The following is a 24,184-nucleotide window of genomic DNA, read 5'->3' on the forward strand; positions in this document are numbered from 1 at the left end:
GAAAAATATAAAATACAGGAGGATGAATTATTTTATCATTGATATGTGTTTCATTACCTCAGTTGCCTCTTGAAAGAAAGTTCAGTTGCCTCTTGAAAAAGCATCTTTTGTATAACTTTAGTACTTAGTACAGTAAGTGACCAAAATTTGGTATATGCTGGCACTCCCCCAAAAATACTGAGGATGCTTTGTTCTGTTTATAAGTGAATATTGGTAATTGTGTGTTGTGACAGACTCCTTCAGCTTCAATGGTATGAAGGGGTGTTACAGCATGCAAAAGCATTTATATTTAGCACCTGCCTAGATCTTCTTTCCTTGGATTCATATGGTTGCTCACAACAGCATATTTCTGGTAAAGGACTTGTTTGTTTAAGGAGCTAAAGGCTGGCTCTATGTGACCAGCTATACACTGTACATCTCAAAGCAACTTTTTATATTAGAATCTCAGGTGGTATACAGCCCTGTTGTACACGAATGTCATTGTGTATCCAATTTTCACATATGCCTCATTTAAAAAGTTTTCAAACATCAGCTCAAGGTCCTACTTGAACTACATTAGACTTATATGGTAGTAGAATGTTAGAAATAATAATGGGAATTATTTCAATTTTATGTTTCATTCTAGATATAGTATATAAGTCATTTTGTGGGTGTTTTACTGTTATATATATATATATATATGTTTTCTTTCCTTTTCGTAGGCTTTATGTGTATTTCTCTTTAGCCAGGTTCTTCCTATGTAAACCAAGATTTTTTTTTTGCAGCCCTAGTTCAGTGAACTAGGCAGCAGTTTTTGCTGGCTGACAGGAAAAAAAAAGCCTAGAAACTAGTGAATTGTGATTTCACTGAACTAGGGCTGCATAAAAATCTTGGTTTACGTAGGAAGAACCTGGCTAAAGAGAAATACATATGTATGTGTATGTGTGTGTGTGTGTGTGTGTGTGTGTGTGTGTGTGTGTGTATTTTTCTTCAACTGGGTATTTTCCTATGTAACCAAGTTTGCAGCCATAGCTCAGTGAAATCACATCCACTATCATAGGCTTCTTCAGACAGCAAGCAAGCATTTTGCTGCCTATTGGGAGACTAATATAGATCTATTTTGGACTGATTGGTCCTCATCAGTTAGCCACACCCTTACCATATATTCCCTCCCATAGAGGCTAAGTATTTGCTTTCTTTTTTCGTAGGTTTTGTGTGTATTTTTCTTCAACCATGTATTTTCCTACGTAACCAAGTTTGCAGCCTATGTGTGTGTGTGTGTGTGTGTGTGTGTATTAGAATTGTAAGCTGTTCAATTACTTGGTTGAGTTTTCCTTGGCTATAGAAATTGAATAAATAAATGAACAAAGTCATGTGCAATATGTTTGGTTTTTTGCTTTGTGTATTGTATGAACTCAGTTTTTGTTTTTGGTTTATATTCATGGCTTATAGCTTAGTTTGTTAGTGTAACATATGTATTCAGATACATTAGCATACAACAGTTTAATTTCTGCATGCCATTATAATTTTTACTTCTCAAATTTTTTTTTTTTTTACTGAGGGACACAGTAATGTAGAGGACATACGGAACAAGGAGAACTACAAAATGCTAATGGAGTAACTTTAAATTACAAGGAATAGGAACGGGAAAATAATTGATTTCCAGCTTACTTACTACTAAATCATTTTCTTTTGAAGAGTAATAGAGAGCTAATCCATGTCTAGTTTAAATATAAGTGAAAAATAATATCCAGGAGGTTGCAGTACAAGGAGAAAATGGGTCTCAAGACCAGGACATTGATCTTCATCTCAATGTTTTAGGTAACAGTAATAGAGTTGGAAGGGACCTTGGAGGTCATCTAGTCCAACCCCCTTACGCAGGAAACCTGTACTAGGGATTCGAACTGACCTTTCTGATCAACAAGTTCAGTGTCTTAGCCACTGAGCCACCTAGTCAGGCATCAAGCTCTTGTGTTATTTTAGATTGGTCAATTATTTAGTTCACGTATCTTCTAAGCCAAAGTTTTTTTCCCCATGGCTCTTTAAATAAAATACAACTGGTCATGTTTGGATTAGCCATTAGCCATAATTTATAATGGCTGGATTAATACCCAGTATTAAGCCATCATGGTGTGTGTGCGTATTGCAGAATATTCAGCCAAAACAACTTATGGTTAGCCTGGCTTGTAAATTCAGCCTGAGTTGTGAAGCTAGGCGTTTGCCTTAATGGAATTTCATGTTGCTTACTACTGAGTAAAATATGAATAGGATTACATTGCCTATAACTGCATCACAATTTAACTTGGAGATAATTTACCCACGCCCATTACTACCCTAACTCTCTGAATTCTGTGATATTTTAGAGGCATATATTGGCTTAATTACAATTCTCATTTTAAAAACAACAATCCTAATTACATTTTGCAAAAATACAAGTTTCAGTAGATTCAGTAGAACTTTTTTTAATCAAAGAGTTGATAATCATGTACCACTTTTATAGCAATCCATATTCCGAGATGCACCTATCTAACTTTAGAATAGAATAGAGCTGGAACTGACCTTGGGAGTCTTCTAGTCCAGCCCTCTGCTCAAGCAGGAGAACCTATACCATTTCAGATATAGTGGCTCTCTATAGTTTCTTCTTAAAAACCTCCAATGATGGAGCACGATTTCTGAAGGCAAGCTGTTCCATTGGTTAATTATCCTGTTAGGAAGTTTCTCCTTAATTCCAGATTGTTTCTCTCTTTGGTTAGTTTCCAACCATTGTTTCTTGTCCTGCCCTCTGGTGCTTTTTGGAGAATAATTTGATCCCCCCTTCTTTGTGGCAGCTCTTCGAATACTGGAATACTGCTATCATGTCGCCCTTAATTCTTCTTTTGGCACATTCCTTTACTGTTTCGTTTTTTTTTTTAAAGGAAACCTTGGTCGGTAGGGACAATGGCATCTTTCAAATGAAGCTCAAGATAAATTTTGATGGAACCAGGCGTTTCTTTCAGTGAATCTTTAACATTCCCCTATTTTCATTCACAAATCAATTTAATAGGCTCCCCCCTCCCCCGCCCCAGTTCATGTCTGTCTATTTAGCGGGGAAGGGGGGGGGCAGAGATGGGCGGAGTATCTGGCTCTACCACACTCAAGATGACCGGAACGTACAGAAACCGACTCGTCGATAGCCGTATTTGGGAGGTCTATGACTTCTCTGAGGACATATCGCGAGATTTCCAACCGCAGCTCCCGCCCTACCGCGCGCCGCTGGTAGTCTGAAGCACCCGCCCCGGCGTTTAAGAGTCGGTTACTGAGCGGTAATGGCGCCGGGCTCTTAAAACGGCTTGGGGGTGGAGGGGGAGGGCTCCACTTCACCGCAGCTCTCAATCCCGAAGGTTTGAGGGGATGAGCCGACCACCTCAGTCGCCGCCAGGAAGGAGGAGGAAGGAACGGAAGCGGCGATAGAATAGGTGAGGCGGCTCTCCAATTGTGGAGATCCCTCCAGCTAAAACCCAATTGGGGGCTTATGGGGAAAGCGAGAGAAACTTGACAGGATTTCCGGCTTTCGGTTCCAGGGATTCAGAAGGGGGTGAAGCGCTGGGAGGGTGTTTTCTACTAGCCTTGTTTCGGAGTTTGTTACCTCTTGTTCGTTCTTTCGCCGCCCCCTTTTCCGCGCTCCGTTCCTCTGCAGTTCGGCCTGGATTGTCACAGCTTCCTCCTGAATTTAAAGGGAGGAAGCTCGGTTATGATTTAGATCCCCGAATTAGAGAAGTGCTCCCCCCCCCCCCCGCTTTTCTACCTCTTGTTTCAGGTCATTTATACTGCAGGGTTGCAGAAGGAGCTAAATTTATTCGACTGTCAAAAGAATTCTGAGCTTTACATTGTATGAGATATAGAGCGATGGGGGGGGGTGAGTTATTCAGAAGGGAGTGGTTCTGATAATTTTATTATTTACAGCACTAGCTTGAAATACAGATAACTGAATATACTTATTTTCATGCGTTCCCATCAGTACTAGTGTCACAAACTCATGTGCAAAATAACATAAGTGGCCAGGTAAGGTTTTCTCGCCAAGGAGTTTACTTTTCAGCCCTATTGCATTTTAGTCTGTTTTAGCAAAAGAGACATATTACAGGCTCCAGGTCAATACAGGTAGTCCTCGACTTATGACCACAATTGAGCCCAAAATTTCTGCTGCTAAGTGACACAGTTGAGTTTTGCCTCATTTTATGACCTGCCTTTGCCACAAGTTGCTAAGTGAACCATTTCATTGTTAAGTTAGTAACATAGTTTTTAAGTGAATCTGCCTTTCCAATTGACTTTGCTCCGGACTTTGCTTTCTATGAGCGTACTCATAGAAAGAAGGTAGGCTGTTTCCCCATGCCCCATAGGATGGGAAGCCCTGTTGGGAGGTAGCAGGTGATATCTGTTTTTGCATGCTGTGTTTGAACATGGGGAGTAGTTGTAATTGTCTTGCTTAATAGCTGTTTGTAGACATATTTTCCATGTTTGTCTAATTCATACCATTGGAGCAGTGAATTTGGTACAATTTTCATGTGATACAAAGAGTTATCTGTTTGTATGTGTTCAATTGGCTAATGTATTTCATTGGATGATTGCGTCAAAAGCCATTTGGAAATCAATATTATCTGTTGTATCAGACTGCCAGCATATCTTTATTTCTCTCAGAAAATTCTAAATGGTTGGGGAGAAAGTACCCCATATAGAATTGATGTTACAGAATATAATGAGGAATGTTACCCAGATGCATAGTGTTAATTTGCAAAAAGCTGTAAACTATCCAAATATAAGAATCATTAATAAAGTGTATTTCCAAACGTGTGGCTATGGCTCTGGATTTGCTGAAAATTAAAAGGCGTTTTGTAGAGAGGATTTTGTGATACAAATCCAAGCAAGAATCAGTCTCGTCTCTACTTTGCAATATCAACAAGTAGATGGCATTGTAGGATTCCTTGGTTAATGCCAAGGAAATATTGCATCATTCACTAGACTTAGAATTACTTTATTGTCACTTTGAAGGTGCACTAATCGGCATACATTAAAATGAAATTTTGTTGCATTAGGGTCACTAATCTTCATTATCTAATTTTTCTCCTTGTTTAGCAGTTGGGGGACATAGTAGGGATAATCTCTGGACAGTGATCTGGATTCCAGAGCTGGGAAAAATCTGTAATTTTTTATATAGCATTTTTTAAAATCATGGATTTATACAGGACAGTAGTTTACCTTAGGTCTGAAATATCACCTGATATTCATACAAAACATTTTGGACATCTGGAAATTGCATGTGTAATTTGGTATCACTATGGCCATATATGTGGCAAACCAGTGGTTGCATGCAAGGTGCCCAGGAGAGCATACGGTATTCTCCACTTAACCATTTTTTGGTTATGCATGATAAGAACACAGCCTTAGATTTATTGACCATTCCTTTGATGTGATATATGCTATCAACTACCAGTAGTAGTGCTGCTCTGGATTCTGTGAAAGAAAAATAGAACAAACTTTGGGAGGAAATAATTAATTTGACATCATCACTCAAGTTTTATATCAGGACTCAAAACAGAGACAAAGTAAAATCAATGCATTTCAATACCCCAATATAACCCTATGGCAGATCTGAAACTGACTTGTTTCAGAAAAATAGAACTTTAAAAGCACTATTAAGCAAAAAATACATCAAATACATAAACCATACTTGTTAGACTCTTTCCAGATCTGTAATGAGCAATCTAACTCAACTTGCTGGAAAGATTATATTTGCTTGCATTGATTATCCCTGGCAGCTTTCTTTTTTCATTGTCTTGTTTTTTTTATTAGCATTCCTTCTTTCATAAGCCAAAGCTAGATTTTCTGAACAATCTACCGGTATACATTATTTCCTAAAGTATTTCTATCTGTTATTTTTATTTAGCATTGCTTCTCTACTATGTATTCTGAGTACACACACTTCATATATTTCTAAATTGATAAGATGTGAGCAATAGTACAGTGCTTGCAAACTCAAAAACATAGCTTAATAGCTGTATGATGTTAATTAAAATGGGGTAAAACTGGACTTTGCTTGCAAGTAAGTCCAAAATGTGTCAAAACTGACCGGTACTCTAGCAAGTGATATTGCATATTGAAAATATACTGTGTGCGCAATTGCTAGGCAAGTGAGTGTTTTGACCATATCATTTTATGCATATTTTCCACCTCCAAGCTGTATAAACTTGAATGCTTAGTGGATATAAACATATCAGGTGATGTGTATTTGTGTAATGAGTGATGGTGTGGCCTAAGGAGATCAATAACCTATATCAAGGTGTGCATAATCATTAGACAGCTTCTTTTCCTCAAGCAAAATGAGCCAAAAAAGAGATTTAACTGAGTCTGAAAAGTAAAAAATTGTAAAAAGTCTTTCAGAGGGATGTAGCACTCTTGAAATTGCTAAGATATTGGGACGTGATCACAGAACCATTAAACGTTTTGTTGCAAATAGTCAACAGGGTCACAAGAAACGTGTTAAGAAAAAAAGACACAAATGAACTGCCAAAGATTTGAGGAGAATCAAATGTGAAGCTACCAGGAACTCATTATTCTCCAGTGCTGTCATGTTCCAGAACTGCAATCTACCTGGAGCTCAGAAGTACAAGGTGTTCAGTGCTCAGAGACATGGCCAAGGTAAGGAAGGCTGAAACCCGACCATCACTGAACAAGACACATAGTTGAAACTGCAAGTCTGGGCTACAAAATACCTGAAGGCAGATTTTTCAAAGGTTTTATGGACTGATGAGATGAGAGTGACTCTTGATGGACCAGATGGATGGGCCTGTGGCTGGATCAGTTAATGGGTACCGGGTTTCACTTCGACTCAGATGCCAGCAAGGTGGAGGCTGGGTACTGGTATAGGCTGGTATTTAAAGATGAGCTAATTGGACTTTTTGGGTTGAAGGTGGAATCAACTTCCAAACCCACTGCCAGTTTTTAGAAGACACTTTCTTCAAGCAATGATACAGGAAGAAGTCTGCATCTTTCAAGAAGATCATGATTTTTATGCAGGACAATGCTCTATTGCATGCATTGAAATACTCCACTGTGTGGCTAGCCAGTAACGGCTTTAAAGATTAAAGAATTATGACATGGCCCCTCCCTCACCTGACCTAAACCCTATTGAGAAATTGTGGGCTCTTCTTAAACGGGAGATTTACAATGAAGGAAATAAGTACACCTCTCTGTACAACGTCTGGGAAGTTGTGGTTGCTGCTGCACAAAAAGTTGATCGTCAACAGATCAAGAAACTGACGGACTCCATGAATGGAAGGCTTATGACTGTTATTGAAGAGCAGCTATATTGGTCACTGGTTTTTTGTGGGGTTTTTTTCTTAAATGTCAGAAATGTTTATTTCTAAATGTTGAGTTGTTTATTATTCTCATCTTAACAGATGAAAATAAATGAGTGAGATGGGAATGTTTTCATTTTTCATTTAGTTGCATAACAATTCTGCACCACTAATAGTTGCCCAATAATTGTGCACACATAGATATTCCCCTAAGAAAACCAAAACCTCACTTTTACTTTCTTAAATATTCAGGTTTGATGTTTATTAACATTTTGGATTGACTGAGAGCACTGTAGTTGTTCAATAATAAAATTAAACCTCAAAAATACAAGTTGCCCAATAATTGTGTATGTGAGATAGATAGGCTTTTGACAGCCTGTACCCACAGGCCAATGAAAATGAAATTAAATAAACATTGTAAAGCACTCACTTCTCAAATCTGTATCATGAGTTTACAACTTACAACAGTTCATTTAGTGACTGTTCAAAGTTACAATGTCTTTGAAAAAAGTGACTTATGACCATTTTTCACACTTACGACCATTGCAGCATCCCCATGGTGACATGATCAAAATTCAGATGCTTGGCATATTTTTAACAGTTGCAATGTGCCAGGATCATGTGATCCCCTTTTGCGACCGTCTGACAAGCAAAATCAATGGGGAAGGCAGATTCACTTAACACCCCTGTTACTAACTGCAGTGATTCATTTAAAAACTGTGGCAAGAAAAGTCATAAAATGGGTCAAAATTCACTAAAAATGTTTCTCTTAGCAACAGAAATTCTGGGCTCAATTGTAGTCATAAATTGAGGGCTGCCTGTATACTCTGAAGTCAGGTTCATTTCCTATAACAATCTACCATTTCTGTCTTATATCATTAATATGCATAAGGAAGTGAAGATTCAGGTTTGATTAAGGATGAAAGCACTAACATGTCCAAAAGGATGAATTGATATGGAATATTAAATATTCCATATTTAATATTCCCTTATTCATATTACACATGGCAAAGGAATAATTCTAAACCCAATTAGATTGTTTTTGATGAAAGATTAGAATATATGTAGTCATCCTTTAAAACAGCCCTGTTTAGCAACCATATCTAATTATAACAGTTCTGAAAAAGTAAATTTAGGACTGTCTTCACACTTGCAGCCATTACAGTGTCCCATGGTCACATGATCAGCATTTGCGTACTTTATAGCCAGCTTCCAACAAGCAGAGGTTCAATGGAGTCAATGGAGAATCCAACCATAAAATTGCAAGTCACAGTCCTGTGATGTTTCACTTAACAACCATATCAGTTAATAATTGAGTTGCTGATTCTACTTGAGTTGTTAAGTAATTTTTGAAATGTACAAGGGTGAGAGTTTCTAAATGTGGGACAGATTATTATTTAGTAGTAGATCTTGGGGGGAAATGAAAGTGAAGAAGAGAAATGAAGAGTAGAATTAAATTTGACTGTAGAAATATGTATGAAAAATTATTGGAATGAACAAAAAGTAGGCATAAGGAAGGTTTGGAATCTATATTGAACCAAATAAAATGAATTGAGTTATGGAATACCACAGAAATGGGTGAAATTATGGTAATGGAAAGTATGAAAAAGTATTTTTAGTGGAAAGAATACTGTTCTACAAAAACACAAAGGTAGTGAATGCAAAAACTGCAGGGGAATTTGTTACATCTGAGTAGATATTTGGCAGAAATCAGAGTAGAAAAGTCTGAACAAACTTTGCGGTGTATTGTTTTGCATGTGCAGATTGGGTTTTTATTCTTCCATGGGTCACTGAGAAATAAATGAATGTGAGAAAAAATGTGTTGTCTTTTGTTTATTTAGAGAAAGCATGTGATGACATAAATAGGTTTAAATTATGGATTGTTGATTGGACCTCAGAAGGATAGAACGCTGAGTCAACCTTGAGCCAGTCAGGATTGAATTCTGGCTGTGGGCAGAATTAGCCTGCAATACTGCATTCTAACCACTGTGCCACCACGGCTCCTTAATAATTAGGGAATCCTTGTGGTGACAATATAAGTACAGGTAGTCCTTGACTTATAACAGTTCATTAGTGTCTGTTCAAAGTTACAATGACACTGAAAAGAGTGATATAAACATTTTTCACAGTTACAACCTTTGCGGCATCCACATGGTCATGTGACCAAAATTCAGATGCTTGGCAACTGGTTCATATTTATGACAGGGGTCATGTGATCACCTTTGGTGACCTGACTAGCAAAGTCAATGGAGAAGCCAGATTCACTTAACAACCAGGATACTAATTTAACAACTGCAATGATTTACTTAACAATCATAGTTATGAAAGGTCATAAAATGGGGCAAAATTCACTTAACAAATTTTTCACTTACCAACAGAAATTTTGGGCTCAATTATGGTCGTAAGTCAAGGACTACCTGTATGTTGCTAGGGATATGGATATATGTGCATACTTTTGTATGTTGATGAAACTCTGTTGTCCCTAATGATTTTCAGCAAATGTTAGCTAGGTTGTATGATGCATCAAGATGGATTTGAACATTAGTTTTGAATACCAAGATACTTTTAACAGGAATAGTAAATGGTTGCCAAATGAATAAGTAGATTAATTTGTGAACTTTGATATACGTTTACTAAAGATGGGAAAATAGATGAAGAAATGTTGAGATATGTAAAGACTGATAAATAAGGTATGAGTACTATGCTATCTGTGGGAAATGATGAATGTTGATTAAAATAACTGACATAGCTTATTATATATATAGTTCAGCTTAGCTGTGTGTAAGAGTGCTTCTGCCCAATTGGAAGTGAAAGTTTGGCATATCAAGAGACATATGGAGTCTTAAAACAAAGCTTAGCTACTTTAAGCTATTGCAGACAAGTACCAGGTTTGCCTTACTGAACTTTCCAGAGTTCCTTTGAAATTGCATAGCCTGTATTCCACAGCATATACACTATACCACAGCATTCTTTTTGATGTGTAGAAGACAGTAAGCAGGCATGATCACTCCAAAAGGAGGGAAATGGTTAGGAGGCAAACAAAAGTAATAAATGTTAAACTACATTTGTCTCTTTCTTCTTACTCTTACTGGTGCTCATGTGATTTCGCTCTTGGTGACTGTTTTACTTAACAATTAGGATCATCAAGCAAGGAAAAAACCCTGTTTTAAGAAAAACCTACATCAAAACGTTTCAGGCAATTTTAAAAGATCTCAACAAACAATATTTTTCAGCACATTATAATTAATTAATGTGCCTACAAGTACTTGTTCCTTGCATAATCTGCATCTGCAAACTGTCTTCCTCTTCCTTCCCTTCATCTCTCCCCTTCCTCACCTCAGTCCAAATCATATATAAGTCTAGCCCAGTGATGGTGACACTTTTAGACTCAGTGTTTCACAAATTTGGAAAATGCATAACTTCACTCTGGTAGTGTGACTGTTATACACACACCCAACAAAAGAGAAACAATTCTCTGTCTCCCTCCACCTAGGCCACCCTGAACAGCGGCACTCAGAAGCAACTCTGAGACTGGGACTGAAGGACCTTGATTTCAGCCCTGGTACCACCACTGCTACTCAAAAGGGTACATAAACTTTGGGGAATGGTGTGATTGCCCAGCAGCCCAGCACTCCCTGCTTACCTTTAGGTGATGTTCTTTCTGTTAACAGGCCCCTATAGCCTTTGTCATACAAGGCCTTTTTCTTGAAGTGACTTTGGAGAATGCTCTTCTGTGTCTTCTGTAGCCTCCAAAAAGTATGTGAAAGGACACCCCATTCTTGTACAATTTTCTGAGGCTCAGGGGCTGCACAAGAGCTCAGCCCTCTTACATGACTTCTAGAGTGCCTTGAGACCATGTGAAAGTATACCTCATTATCACATAACCTTTGCAGCCTTTGAAAATCATGTGAGAATGAAAATAGTTGTCAGAGGTTGATGAACACTGCCATAAACACTGGCACATCATCCAAAACATGATATGTCACCTTTGACACATGTGTCACATATTTGCTATCACAGCCATGCTATACATCTGACGAAGTGAGCTGCAGCTCATGAAGGCTTATTCATTTAAATAACATTTGCTAGTTGGGAAAGATGCTACCAAACTCCTGATTCTTGAGTGCAGAAATAGAAAAATATCCTTTGCCTCCTGAAACAGAGATTATGGAAAGAATTTTATTGTTTCCAGGCAAAACTTAAAAAATCTTCAGTGAGTGATACTCCAGATGACTTTATAAATATATCCATGAAATGTTTTGGTAACAGAATTAACTCTTTTGCCATTGTTATCTTCCAGGATACTTTTTTTGACTTTACAATATATTTTGCAGGTCTGGATTTCTACTATCTAGACTAACTAGAACCAGTCCTTATAGGCTTCACAAATCACAAATCACACCAGTTTAGTCAGAAGCTGCTATATGCTTTTAGTCCAGTCTAAAAGGATGTTACTTTAGTTTACACTATTTTAAATATGCGATACAGCCCATTGTTTTGATGTCTGAATCAGAAGACATAGTGGGCTGGGGTTAGTAAAACAGTACCGCTTAAAAGGACAATTGGCACATGAACTGGAGGCTGTGTGTTCTGGTTTCACAATAACTTATGAAAGAATCAAGTTTTATGTAAGCTAGATCTGCTGGCAGTTCCACACTGGGAATCCCAGTATATATAGATTTTCCTTCCCTGTTTGAGTAAGATCTCTGTCAGATTTCTCACCCATTGATCAGTTCTCTAAGATATGTCACTGTCCTCTCTCATCCAGATTGATTCTTCTGTTTTGTGTTCTTTTGCAGGGTAGAAAATTTGTGTTTCTGTCTTTCTTTGCCCTTGTTATGTTGTGCTAGTTGTGCCATTTTTGTAAATTCTGTGACCTCCTCCAATACATCTGTTGGAAGAAGTGATTTCAGCTCTTGAAGTTTGTGCTCCACACTCTTTCAAAACGTCAATTGTAAAATTAATCTGTCTTATTATTTCATTGAGAAGAGAGACCAGATTACCTTAAACAGTCCCATTTGTTTCTTAGAGCCCAGCTTTTCATACAATCAGTAATTGTACAGCACTTGTAAAAGGCACAAAAGTCTGCTGAATGGCCACTCTGCAATTCTGCCCTAGTTTGTCGCTGATGGTGCATCTAAAGCTCAGATGGGCACACTTTCATATCCATCCAAGTTTCATCCTTAATTTACAAACATTCATTTAGTGACTGTTCAAAGTTACAATGGCACTGAAAAAAGTGATATTAAAGTGACTTATCCCACCCTCTTTTAAACAAATAGTTCATTATATAAGAGGGTAGTATTTTTCTTCTAAAGTATATAATATTGTATGTTGTTATAATATTTATTAGTTTATAATATGTATTAATGTATAAAGTAGTTTAAAATACTGACTAACATTTTAAATATATAATAAAATTATTTTTAAAAGGTTGGTTAATGGCAGAATTATTACAAATGAGCCATCAGATAAGCAACATAATTGAACAGTAAGGTAAAAATTGAACAGTAAGTATAAGTTCATTAGTATGTACAATTTTCAATTGTACAGATTGAATCTGTTGAATTTGACTTGAAGTAAAATATTTTACAGGTTCAAGTTTAACTTTCTGTGCGTTCAAAATAGTACTGATAATTTACAAGTATGTGTATGTATTTCTGTTCGACATTTCAGAGAGCATTTATCTTTATATTGTAGGTGAAGCAACAGAATGTGGAGCAACAAAGCAAATGAATTTCCCTTACACAATCCAAAGTTCTCCCAAAACAGGAATTCCATCAGAGGTACGAATTAATTTAATTTTTATCTCACTTGGTGCAAAGAATTTTATCTGATTTTCTAAATTTTAACAGAACAGAACAGAACAGAAATTTGTGTTAAACTGAAACGATATCTGTCAGGAAGAATGATCAGTTAACAAGGTCTGCTTTTCTTATTCCTCAACTTCTGCTAGCAAACATTTTGGTTTCTATTTGCAAATTTGTTAGTGAAAGCTAAATAATAAAAAATAAAAATCAACCTGAATCACTGGAGGATGAAGGCTTCTTCATTGACAGTTATAGACCAAAATCTGACAACAGTGGCCTAGTGCAGGCTAGTAGATGTTTCTAGATTTCCTAGTTTAAGATTCAAGTTCACGCAAGTGACTTCCATACTGAAAGGGAGACTAGAACCTGGGCCTCTGGTCCTAGTTCTTAATTCAGCCTCTTAACCACACCATACTTGTTAAAGGCTAAATTAAGGGGTGTTAAATTTGCAATTAAAATTAAAATTGCATATTTGAAAAAAAAAAGTCAGAATTGTAAAATAATTGTCTACAGAAACTTTTTTTTAAATACAGAAACGAGTATTTTTACTGTTTACTAACCCAATGCTTTCACAATTTTAAGGTTGGTATATTGCTAACATATGTTATCTAATCTAATGTTATCTTAATGCTCTTACACACTAGGCATCATACAGTATAGTTTGCCCCATGTAATTTCAAAGTTCCACATCACCTGATAGCTTCCATGTAAAAATCTGTTGGTTGAAGCTGGCTGACTATAGATTAGGTTTACAAATTGTAATAACCCAGAAAGCATGGTTGACATTTTATGGGTTTGGACTCTGCATGAAACAGAAAATATGTCTTGTTTTGAACCTGAAGCAAAGTATTAAATTTCAGAAGTCCTGTTAAATCCTTTTTGGATATGTCATGATTTGATAGAAACAAAACTTGAAATATTTTAGTTGTTCTGGATTTTGACTGAAACAAAAGCCAATTTGGTTTAGTGTTAAGGCACCAGAGTAGTCTGGCTGCCAGCATCCAACATGCCAGCAACAAGAGGACAGAAATTTGGATATGCTGATGATTTGGGCATAGTAGTCCAAGAAAAACACATGGAGGTGGCAGATAGCTTCCTGTCCAAAGATCGTAAAATCTTAGGAAAATTATTCACTGACTGGAGGCTCACTCATAGCACCAGCAAAATGGTAAATACATGCTTCTACCTTAATAACAAACTAGCATATGAAGCCCCTAAGGTCTACTTAAACAATAACCTACTCCCCTATAATTCCCATCCAAAGTACCTTGGAGTAACATTGGACTGGACTCTCTTCTATAAAGTACACCTAGAGAATATGGCGGCAAAAATCAATACTAGGATCAACATCTCAAAAAATGATGTGAAACTAAACGAAGAGCTTCAGCTGCCACCCTCAGGTCATCAGCACTAAGGTTGGTCTACTCCACAGCAGAATACTGTGCCCCTGTATGGCTTAACAGCTGCCATACTGGTAAGTTAAATGCCATGAGGATTATAAACAGATGTATTAAAACCACTCCGACTTGCTGGCGTCCTGTTCTGAGCCATATAGCATCACCAGCTTTATGAAGGCAAGATCACTAGTGAGAGAATCCAGTACAGAAAAATTATGAACAACTCCTACCAGTGTACGCTGACCTTCCTCATTTATCAGCTGGAAGACTCAAATCCAGGAAAACCCCACTGGCATTTGCGCAACATCTGCCCAACAATTTTAACATCGATTCCCAATGGAAAGCCAAATGGTTTGCTGAACATCCAGACATAGGAAGACATACAGATGACCCCACAAAAAAGATGGCAGGCTTTGAACTGCCACATCAGCAAAGGACAATCCTGAATAGAACTCGCACCTCACACAACATCTGCCCAGACTTATAAGTAAGAATAGAATAGAATAGAATAGAATAGAATAGAATAGAATAGAATAGAATAGAATAGAATAGAATAGAATTCTTTATTGGCCAAGTGTGATTGGACACACAAGGAATTTGTCTTGGTGCATATGCTCTCAATGAACCTAAAAGATACATTCCTCAAGAATCATAAGGTACAACACTTAATGATAGTCGTAGGGTACAAATAAGCAATCAAATCATGCTAGGAAACACAAGTCCCATATCCCATGTCAAATTATAGATCACATCGTGATCTTTTTTTTTTTCTATAAGCTAATGCTATATACCTGTCCAGTATCTGATTTTTTTAGCGTAAACAATGCTGTGCTTCAGTGGTTGGATGGCCTAGACATTGGTTTTTGAACACAAATCTTTTTAATATTTATACTTTATTGTGTTTTAGTTATCTAGGTGAAATATTAAAATAGGTAGATAGGTAGGTAGAGATAGAGATATATATTGCTAATTTATGTATGATATGCCATACCTAAATAAATAAATAAATAAGGCACCAAACTAGAAACCAAGAGGCCCTGAGTTCAAGTCCCATCTTAGCCATGAAAGCCATTGGTGACCTTGGGCCTGTTACTCTCTCCTCACCCACTCAACCTCACAGAGTATTATATGTATTTGTCAGCTTAAAGTATTGGTAAAAATAATAAAAGTTGAATATAAATAAATAAAAAGATGTATGATTTTAAAGGGGAAGTAGGGAAAAACTTGCTTTGGTTGCTTTTTCCATCTCCTTCAGAAACAAATTATTAACTCTAGTACTGTTCTAATTTCCCCTGCTTCAGGGGTGAAATCCAGCAGGTTCTGACAGGTTCTGGAGAACCGGTAGCGGAAATTTTGAGTAGTTCGGAGAACCAGCAAATACCACCTCTGTCTGGCCCCAGAGTGGGGTGGGAATGGAGATTTTGGAATATCCTTCCCTTGCCACGCCCACCAAGCCACACCACACCCACAGAACCAGTAGTAAAAAAAAAAATGGATTTCACCACTGCCCTTCTTGGTTGGTGTACCTATTCTTTACAAGATGTTGCCAGCATGGTAATAGGCAAACTTTGGAGATACTGAGGGCTTAGTTCCAGACCATTGCAATAAAGCAAATTTCTCAATAAAGTGAGCTATGTTAATGTTTTGGTTTCCCAGTGAATATTTAAGTTACATTTACACTATATTGTGATCTATGAAGTCTGCAATAACATTATGTCTAAAAAATATTATATCTTAATTAAAAGACACCTTAATGCTAAAAAAAAATGTTAATCAGCATCTGATTCCTCAGTGAGTTGTAATTTTTTGCTGGTGGATTGTCTTGTAAAAAAACCTAAAATATTTATGAAGCACAGTAAATTAAAGCATAATAAAATGAGGTATGCCTGCATTTTGTCATCTTGCCCATTGATTCCCAATCTTCCCAATGTTTTTCATTTTTTAACTTCTTTAGCTCCACACAGCCACTGCTGCTGCTATCAATGTTTGCAAAACATAACAAGAAAGAGTGTTTTATAATCCACACAGGCAACAAGCAGGCCCTCAATAATATCACAATTGTCATGGGAAGGAGTTATCCATCTACTTTTCCTACTGAACCTTGGCATTTTCTTACCTCTCATCACAAAAACACTATTGCTTGGAACAGTCAAATTTTGTTTTGTATCTGAATCAATGCTTCAGAAACATACGTACAGTATCTTAGTTTTAATAAGAACCACCTGAAATAAGCTATTCTGTATACAAAATCATTTTGTGAATGAACCATTTTGTTTTGCCCTAGTTTGGGTTCATACAACATAGTAACCCCAAACCAGATAAACTTACATTATAGCTTATTGTGATGTGTAAATCCGGCCACAGTCAAGTAAGTATATTCAGAGAAAAAAATATTGTGAAAAGATTGTTTTAAACAGTATTTAAAACTGTATTTAAATACAGTTGCAAATACAACTGTATTTAAATACAGTATTAAATACAGTATTTAATACTGTATTTAAACAGTATTTAAAACTGTTACTGAACCTTGCAATATGTTTTATCACAAAGGTGATCCTTGAATTTATCACAAAGGTGATCCTTGAATTTATATAATGAGAGTATGTTTTCAATTTTTTGTACAGATTTAACAACAGCATGGAATTCTTTTTCACAAACAAAGGCAACAGTAAGTAGTTACTTACTGTTGGAAGAAATATATAACCCAATTACATGAATAAATAATTGCTCATGTGATATTTATTCAATATATTGTTTTTTCACATAACACACTGCACATTTAAATACTTATACATACTTATATCTATACATTTAAATATTTTCTAGGTAAAATTGAAGGTGTTGGTTATTTTTTTACCTTTATGTTTTTTGAGTGGTCAAAATTCTCTCTGTTTCCTTTTTATTAAGTCTTTATAAAAGACACTTAGTGAGAACTGAGAGGAAAGATGGGGATTGCCTGTAATGGTTATGCACAATTTACAGAGGTGTGATCTAATTCTTAGATTTAGATTGCTTCTAAATGAGTTTGCCCAGACACATACTGTAATGTTTGGGTATGAATACAAAAGTGATCCCTTGTGTAATCATGCTACAATGTGCCACTTCTGACATTTGAAGTCAGGAGATAGACTGTGGTTATACATGCTAATAACTATAACTATTACTAAAGTAAGTAAACAGAATAGAGGAGAATATTTGTAGCTCAGGGTTGAAATTAGGGGTCCTTGGTGCTCTCTGATCTTGGTTTTCTTGCAGACATTTGATTGTGGGGATGTTACCTAGTTTGGATAATGAAATGTCTGCAAGAAAACAACTAAGCTCAGAGAGCAGCAAGAACCACTCATAGAATGGAGTGATGTAATTGGAATGTCATTCTGCCATAATTGCTATTTTCAGATAAAGTTCTTTGTTCCATTTATGGCAGAAAATGAGCAGCATTAGTTGTTTTCTGTTCTTGCTTTGGGTCCAAAATGTTGTGTCATATATTACAGCCGCTTTTGCCCCTGAACTACGCTGACATTAAAAGGAAGAAGCTGCAGAGTAATACTAATCAATATTGTAGCTATCTTGCCATTTGAGTTCATCATTAGCTTTATATTTGTGTTAACCATAGTTCTTAATATTTATCCTTAATTAGAACTTTAATCTTTAGTTTCTTAAAGCAATGTATTATATTTCTTGATTTATAATTAATTATAGACTGGATAACTGTTATTACTTTGGCTTTAGAGATCTTTTTTACAGAGCTTTATTATTTCTAAAATGCTTAATAAAATAAATAAATAACAAAAATGGGAGAAAAAATGGGAGATGTTGTTTATATAAGTACGCAAAGAAATATTGAGATATGATTAAAAAAAGGAAAAAAAAGAAAATTGTGGCAAAAATTGTAATTGAGTAAAATGTATTTGAATTTGATAAATTGTATAAGATAAGATATGACCAATACTCTGTTCAAAAAAGATGTGGGTGAATGTGGGGGGAGGGGACCAATAAAACTTGATTTAAAAAAAAAATGAGAGAAAAAAATAAGCTTATAAATTTGACATGATGTAAAGCTTCCATTAGTGGTTCACAAATGTATGACTATCTTTTACCATGGTTTCATTCTTTAAGGTTTTCAAAACCAAAAAAAAATAAAACTAATGTAGTCTTTAAATATAAAGAGTATAAATAACATTCAACTCTGAGGCTCTTTCAGTTACCAGGCTAGTTACACTGAGCCAGTGTGTAAAAATATTTCACTAAGACAGTAATGTGGCTAGGAAATTTTTCTCCTGCTCCCAATTCTGTACAGCTGAAGTTATCCCAAACTTGTCATGTTGTTATCTGGTTGTTCTTTTAAACCCAGAAATGTTATAAATTGAGAGAAAATCATAAGACTGGAAGTTTTCTACCAGAGCCCTCTTCAGCAGAAGTTATAATTATCTACTATGATTAACAAAGCTAATCTATCACAACAAAATTCATTGCAAATAAAAATTAAAAATAGAAAACCACATTCAAACCTCAGTTGAAACTGACTAGGTCTTTTAAGTATTTGGTTCAGATGTTTCCTACCATTGTTACAAAAACTTTAATTGTAGTTGGAAATAAATAAAATTCCACTAGACCCTCCCCCAAGTTCCTTCATCTTTGAAATTTTACTTTTCTCTATTATAATATTGCTAGCACTAATTTGTGTGTGTTTCATTCATGCATTATTAAAAATAAACAGGAGGAAGGAATAGGCCCAAACTTTGTCATTACAAATAGTCTTCACTTAATATATAAAGTTTATTGTTATTATATGTATGTGCACAGTATACTCATACAACAAAATTCACATAACACCCAGAGACCAAGCCCAACACACATGACAATCCCCAGACACACCTCCATCCACCAAAAATTTCCCACCCTAAACCACCCAAGCATCCACACAGCAGACCAAGTAATGCTGTCCAACAGCTCACTGATGGTGGCCCTTTAGTTCATTGTTGAGTGCAATTATAGCTGTGGGATAAAAACTATTCAGAAGACGTGTGGTCCAAGTTTTGATTGTTCTGTATCTTCTGCCAGAAGGCAACAGTCCAAAAAGATTATAAGCAGGATGGGAAGAATGTTGTGCAACTTCATCAAACAGCGAGATGCGAAGATGTCATCCAGGGCTGGTAGCTGGAGCCTGATGATATTCCTGAATAATGAACCTATTTGGGATTGGCAACTGCAGTGCTAAGCAAAGTAGTCACTAAGTGGGAGATCATGTGATCACAACTCTGCTTTCCAGCTAGAAAGAGACAAAAAATTTAATGTGTAGGAAAACGAACAGCTTACTCTTGTTGTCAGACAAAGGAGAGATTGCCTATAGAAATAAATTGTTTCCCCCTCACACGCACATGCACACAGATTTCAGAGAGATTACAACAGTGTCAAACTCGATTTCATTGAGGGCTACATCAGGGTTGTGTTTGATCTTGGGGAGGCCGGGGGGGACATGGCCAAGGTGGCGTGGCCAGCTCAACATCACTCATGTTGGAGGTGCCTGTGGCAGCCCAAGTACTCTGCCAGCAAAAACTGGCTCCCAAGCTCCGTTTTCGGCTGCGACGGCCTTCTGCAACCCTCTGGCAGTGAAAATGAAGCAGGCAGCCCTCGCGAGCTCTGTTTTTGATGACAGAGGCCTGCGGGCTGATCCACTGTTTCCAGGGTGGCCCCACGGGCCAGATCTAAGCACCCCATGGGCAAAATCTGGCCCACAGGCCTTGAGTTTGACACCCCTGATAAACAGTTTTTATCATCCAAATTATTGGCTGCCTTATTTCTTGCCTTTAACACGTTAAGAAGCACTAGTTTGAATATCAGTTTTTAATGATCCTGGTGCTCACATATGGTTTACTGAAAGAATCTGACAGCACCTTTTCCAACTCACACATTTTTTAAAGGCATAAGTTTTAGAAACTTTAGTTTCAGGCTAAGATGGCTGTCATCCTCCAATGATATTCAGACAGTATCTAAACATAAGGGAATCTCTGCACTTCTGAGATGGTTAATTTTGCTCAGGGGTCTTTGGTTTGTGTATCCATCAGTCTAGTAAGAAGAGGTGAAGCTTTCAGATCTAGAAAGAAGAGCTCCACTTTTTTAATTTATTTATTTATTTATATGCTGCCCTTCTCCGTAGACTCAGGGCAGCTGACAATGCGTTAAGCAATAGCCTTCATACTTTTGTATATTTATACAAAGTCAGCTTATTGCCCCCACAATCCGGGTCCTCATTTTACCTACCTTAGAAAGGATGGAAGGCTGAGTCAACCTTGAGCCTGGTGAGATTTGAACTTGCAGTAATTGCAGGCAGCTGATGTTAACAGTGCTTTAGTCTGCTGCGCCACCAGAGCTCTTTCACATGCTTGCTGATCTTAGCAAAGAACTTTAAAACAAATCTAACTTATTTTGCAGAAGTCTTTAAGAAGACTTGTTATTTTATGTATTTAGTGCGTTTAATTACTTTATATTTAGTAATGTTTTCTACAAATTTGCCTAGAAGAAACATTAAAGCAATCAGTTATTTATTTTTAACTTCTTTCTTCAAGCCCTTTTTTAAAGTTAAAAGTTCTTAGGCAAAGATTAATGATTCTCTTCTACTTCTTTGAAGGTATATTAATTTTCCAGTCACAATAAATTTAAATAAATTAAGTCATTGTTTAAGATATAACTGCTGTTCTTTTTTTTTTCAGATTAAATTTCATTTTAAATTAGATAATAATTGATGATTTAGTACCACAAGAAATGTGTATTTGTAGCTTCATGATGTTTTGCCATGCTATATCAGGAGAACAGGGATCACCAATGGGTTTTTAATTTACACTTCCATGTTAAACTTTTGTATTTGTATTTGTTTTCTTTGAACAATTAACCAAAGCAATATTGCGGCCATGTGTAGTTTTAAACTATTAGATTTATCTATCTATCTATCTATCTATCTATCTATCTATCTATCTATCTAAATAATTTCAGTGAAATCAACCTATCAAGCTATTTTGTAAACCAAGAGGACCAAAACATTCATTTAAGTTCTGGGAAGGGAGATACTATTGAGAAGACATTGATTCGCTAGGGCAGTGGTAGGCAAACTTGGCTCTTTCACACCCTGTGGACTTCAACTCCCAGAATTCCTAAGACAGCTTGGCTGTCTTAGGAATTCTGGGAGTTGAAGTCCACAGGGTGTGAAAGAGTCAAGTTTGCCTATCACTGCACTAGGGTATAAGAAGGATGGGAAGAGAAGCACAGACTAACAAGATTCTGTTATTACAGCCTGTCTCAATAAAATCTAGTTCTAGTTGTCCTATAGAATCTCTTTCATGAGCTGATAGATTCGTTGTACAAGTATAGTCTTCCCTCCCTGTAAAATACATATGAAGTTTCTTATTTTTTAGATTTATATGGCTACCCATCTACCCATGACTCTTTAAATATAATTAAAGCATGTTTAATTTTATATTTCGGAAATATTTTATACAATGCTTTAAGAAAATGTTCAATATAAACCTTAAATATTTTTTAAAATCAATAATTACTTGTTCTTGAGGGTTTATACTTATATATTGTCAAATTAGAAAAAATAATTGAAAAAAGATACATATATTATAAATTTAGTATAGTATGAAGAAGTAGAGACTTTTCTTTCTCCCATAAGTCTAGAACAGGGGTGTCAAACTCAATTTCATTGAGGATTGCGTTAGGGTTGTGGTTTATCTCAGGGGGACGGGGTGGGTATGTCCAGTTCTGACTGCTGCTATGCTTGCTCTCCTTGGCCAGATTGCTCATGGTGTGTACTGGAAAAACAATGTTAAGTTGGATTGCCAACAAAGTTCTGCCCGTGACAAAAAAGAATACAAAATTGCTTTCTTCTTTGAACTGGGGCAACTCCAGCCAAGTTGCCTGTCCTTCCTTCCTTCCTTCCTTCCTTCCTTCCTTCCTTCCTTCCTTCCTTCCTTCCTTCTCCCTCCCACCCACCCACCCACCCACCCTTCCTTTTGTTCTTTTTCCTTCCCTCTTCATTCTCCTTCCTTCCCCTCTTTCCTTCTTTTTTCTTCCTTGCTCTCTTCCCCTCTTTTCTTCTTTTTCTTTCCTCTTTTCCTTTCTCCTTTCCTGTCCTTTCTTGGATGCAAAAGGGGAAACATTTGCTTTTGCTAGTAGTTTGTGGCCTGAGACTGAGAACAAACCAGGCTCAGTTTATCCCATGCTTGCATTTAGTGGGGGCGCCCACAGTCAACAGTACAGCTGTGGCTGTACTGTGATAGTTGATCAGAGCTCCTCTGTTTTTTAGGTGCAACAGCTTTAGCATTTAGGAACAGAGGTAAATTAGTTGCTTTTCTATTAATACATAATCCTTAAAAGGGCTTTCCTGTAGGGACCCTGCCATGGTTTAATTCAGACTGGAAATATAGCAGAGGAAAATATTTTCCACACTCTGCTTTGTCCTGTTTTCCCCACTGGAAATGACTGTTTGCAACACACAAGGGCGGGATACTTTCCCAAGAGCTCACAAGTTAAGAATCATCATAATCATAAGTTTATTTGTCAAGCATATATAAGATAACAGGTAAAAGTATAAGCATAATTTGAATACATGAAAAGAGTAAGTAAAAAGGAATATTAGGACAGTGACGGTAGGTACGCTGGTGCACTTATGCACACCCCTTACAGACCTCTTAGGAATAGGGTGAGGTTAAAGTTTTGGGGGTTTGGGGAAGAAACTACAGAGTCAGGTAGTGCATTCCAAGCATTGGCCACTCTGTTACTGAAGTCATACTTTCTGCAATCAAGTTTGGAACAGTTTACCTTGAGTTTGTATCTATTATTTGCTCATGTATTGTTGTGGTTGAAGCTGAAGTAGTAATTGACAGAAAGGACATTGTGGTAGATAATTTTATGTACTATGCTTAGGTCAGACTGAAGTTGGCGTAGTTCTAAGTTGTCTAAGCCCAAAACTTGGAGTCTGGTGGCATAAGGTATTTTATTGCGGTTAGAGGAATGGAGAACTCTTCTCATAAAATATCTCTGGACTCTCTCGATTGTATTTATGTCCGATATGCAGTGTGGGTTCCAGACAGATGAGCTGTATTCAAGAATTGGTCTAGCAAATGTTTTGTATGCTCTAGTTAGTAGTACAACATTACCAGAGAAGAAGCTACGCAAGATTATGTTAACAACTCTTAGTGCCTTTTTGGCAATGTTGTTACAGTGGGCTCAGGCACTTATTTATTTATTTATTTATTTATTTATTTATTTATTTATTTATTTATTAATCAAATTTCTATACCACCCTACTCCCGAAAGACTCAGGGCGGTGAACAGCCAAGATAAAATACAGATAATACAAATATTAAAAAATCCCTTAAAATTATTAAACATTTTGGCCGAAACACAGATTAAAACACCCAATTTATAAAATCACACGAATTAAAAATTTAAAAGAGGAGAGTTAGGCCAGGCCAGCCTGCTGAAATAAAAAAGTTTTGAGAGCACAACAAAACGTGCGCAGGTCCGGGATCCTCCGTATCTCTGGGGGGAGCTCGTTCCAGATGGTAGGTGCCCCCACAGAGAAGGCTCTTCCCCTGGGGGCCGCCAGTCGACACTGTTTGGCTGACGGCACCCTGAGAAGCCCCTCTCTATGGGAGCGTACTGGTCG

At 36.8% G+C, this 24,184-nt stretch overlaps 1 protein-coding gene across 1 annotated transcript in view; it reads left to right on the forward strand.

Annotated features, from left to right (window-relative positions):
• Positions 1–3,327: 3,327 nt before the first annotated feature.
• CEP350 (centrosomal protein 350) overlaps positions 3,328–24,184 on the forward strand; it is a 97,135-nt gene continuing 76,278 nt past the window's right edge. Inside the window, exons 1-2 of the mRNA XM_070940938.1 lie at positions 3,328–3,434; positions 13,011–13,096. Coding sequence (XP_070797039.1) covers positions 13,024–13,096 — 73 coding nt within the window. The 5' untranslated portion in view covers positions 3,328–3,434; positions 13,011–13,023. The remainder of the gene's footprint in view (positions 3,435–13,010; positions 13,097–24,184) is intronic.

The sequence above is a fragment of the Pituophis catenifer genome, unplaced genomic scaffold (genome assembly GCF_029215685.1).
Source record: "Pituophis catenifer annectens isolate HBS135680 unplaced genomic scaffold, rPitCat1.0.hap2 SCAF_3, whole genome shotgun sequence".
Lineage (NCBI taxonomy): Eukaryota > Metazoa > Chordata > Lepidosauria > Squamata > Colubridae > Pituophis > Pituophis catenifer.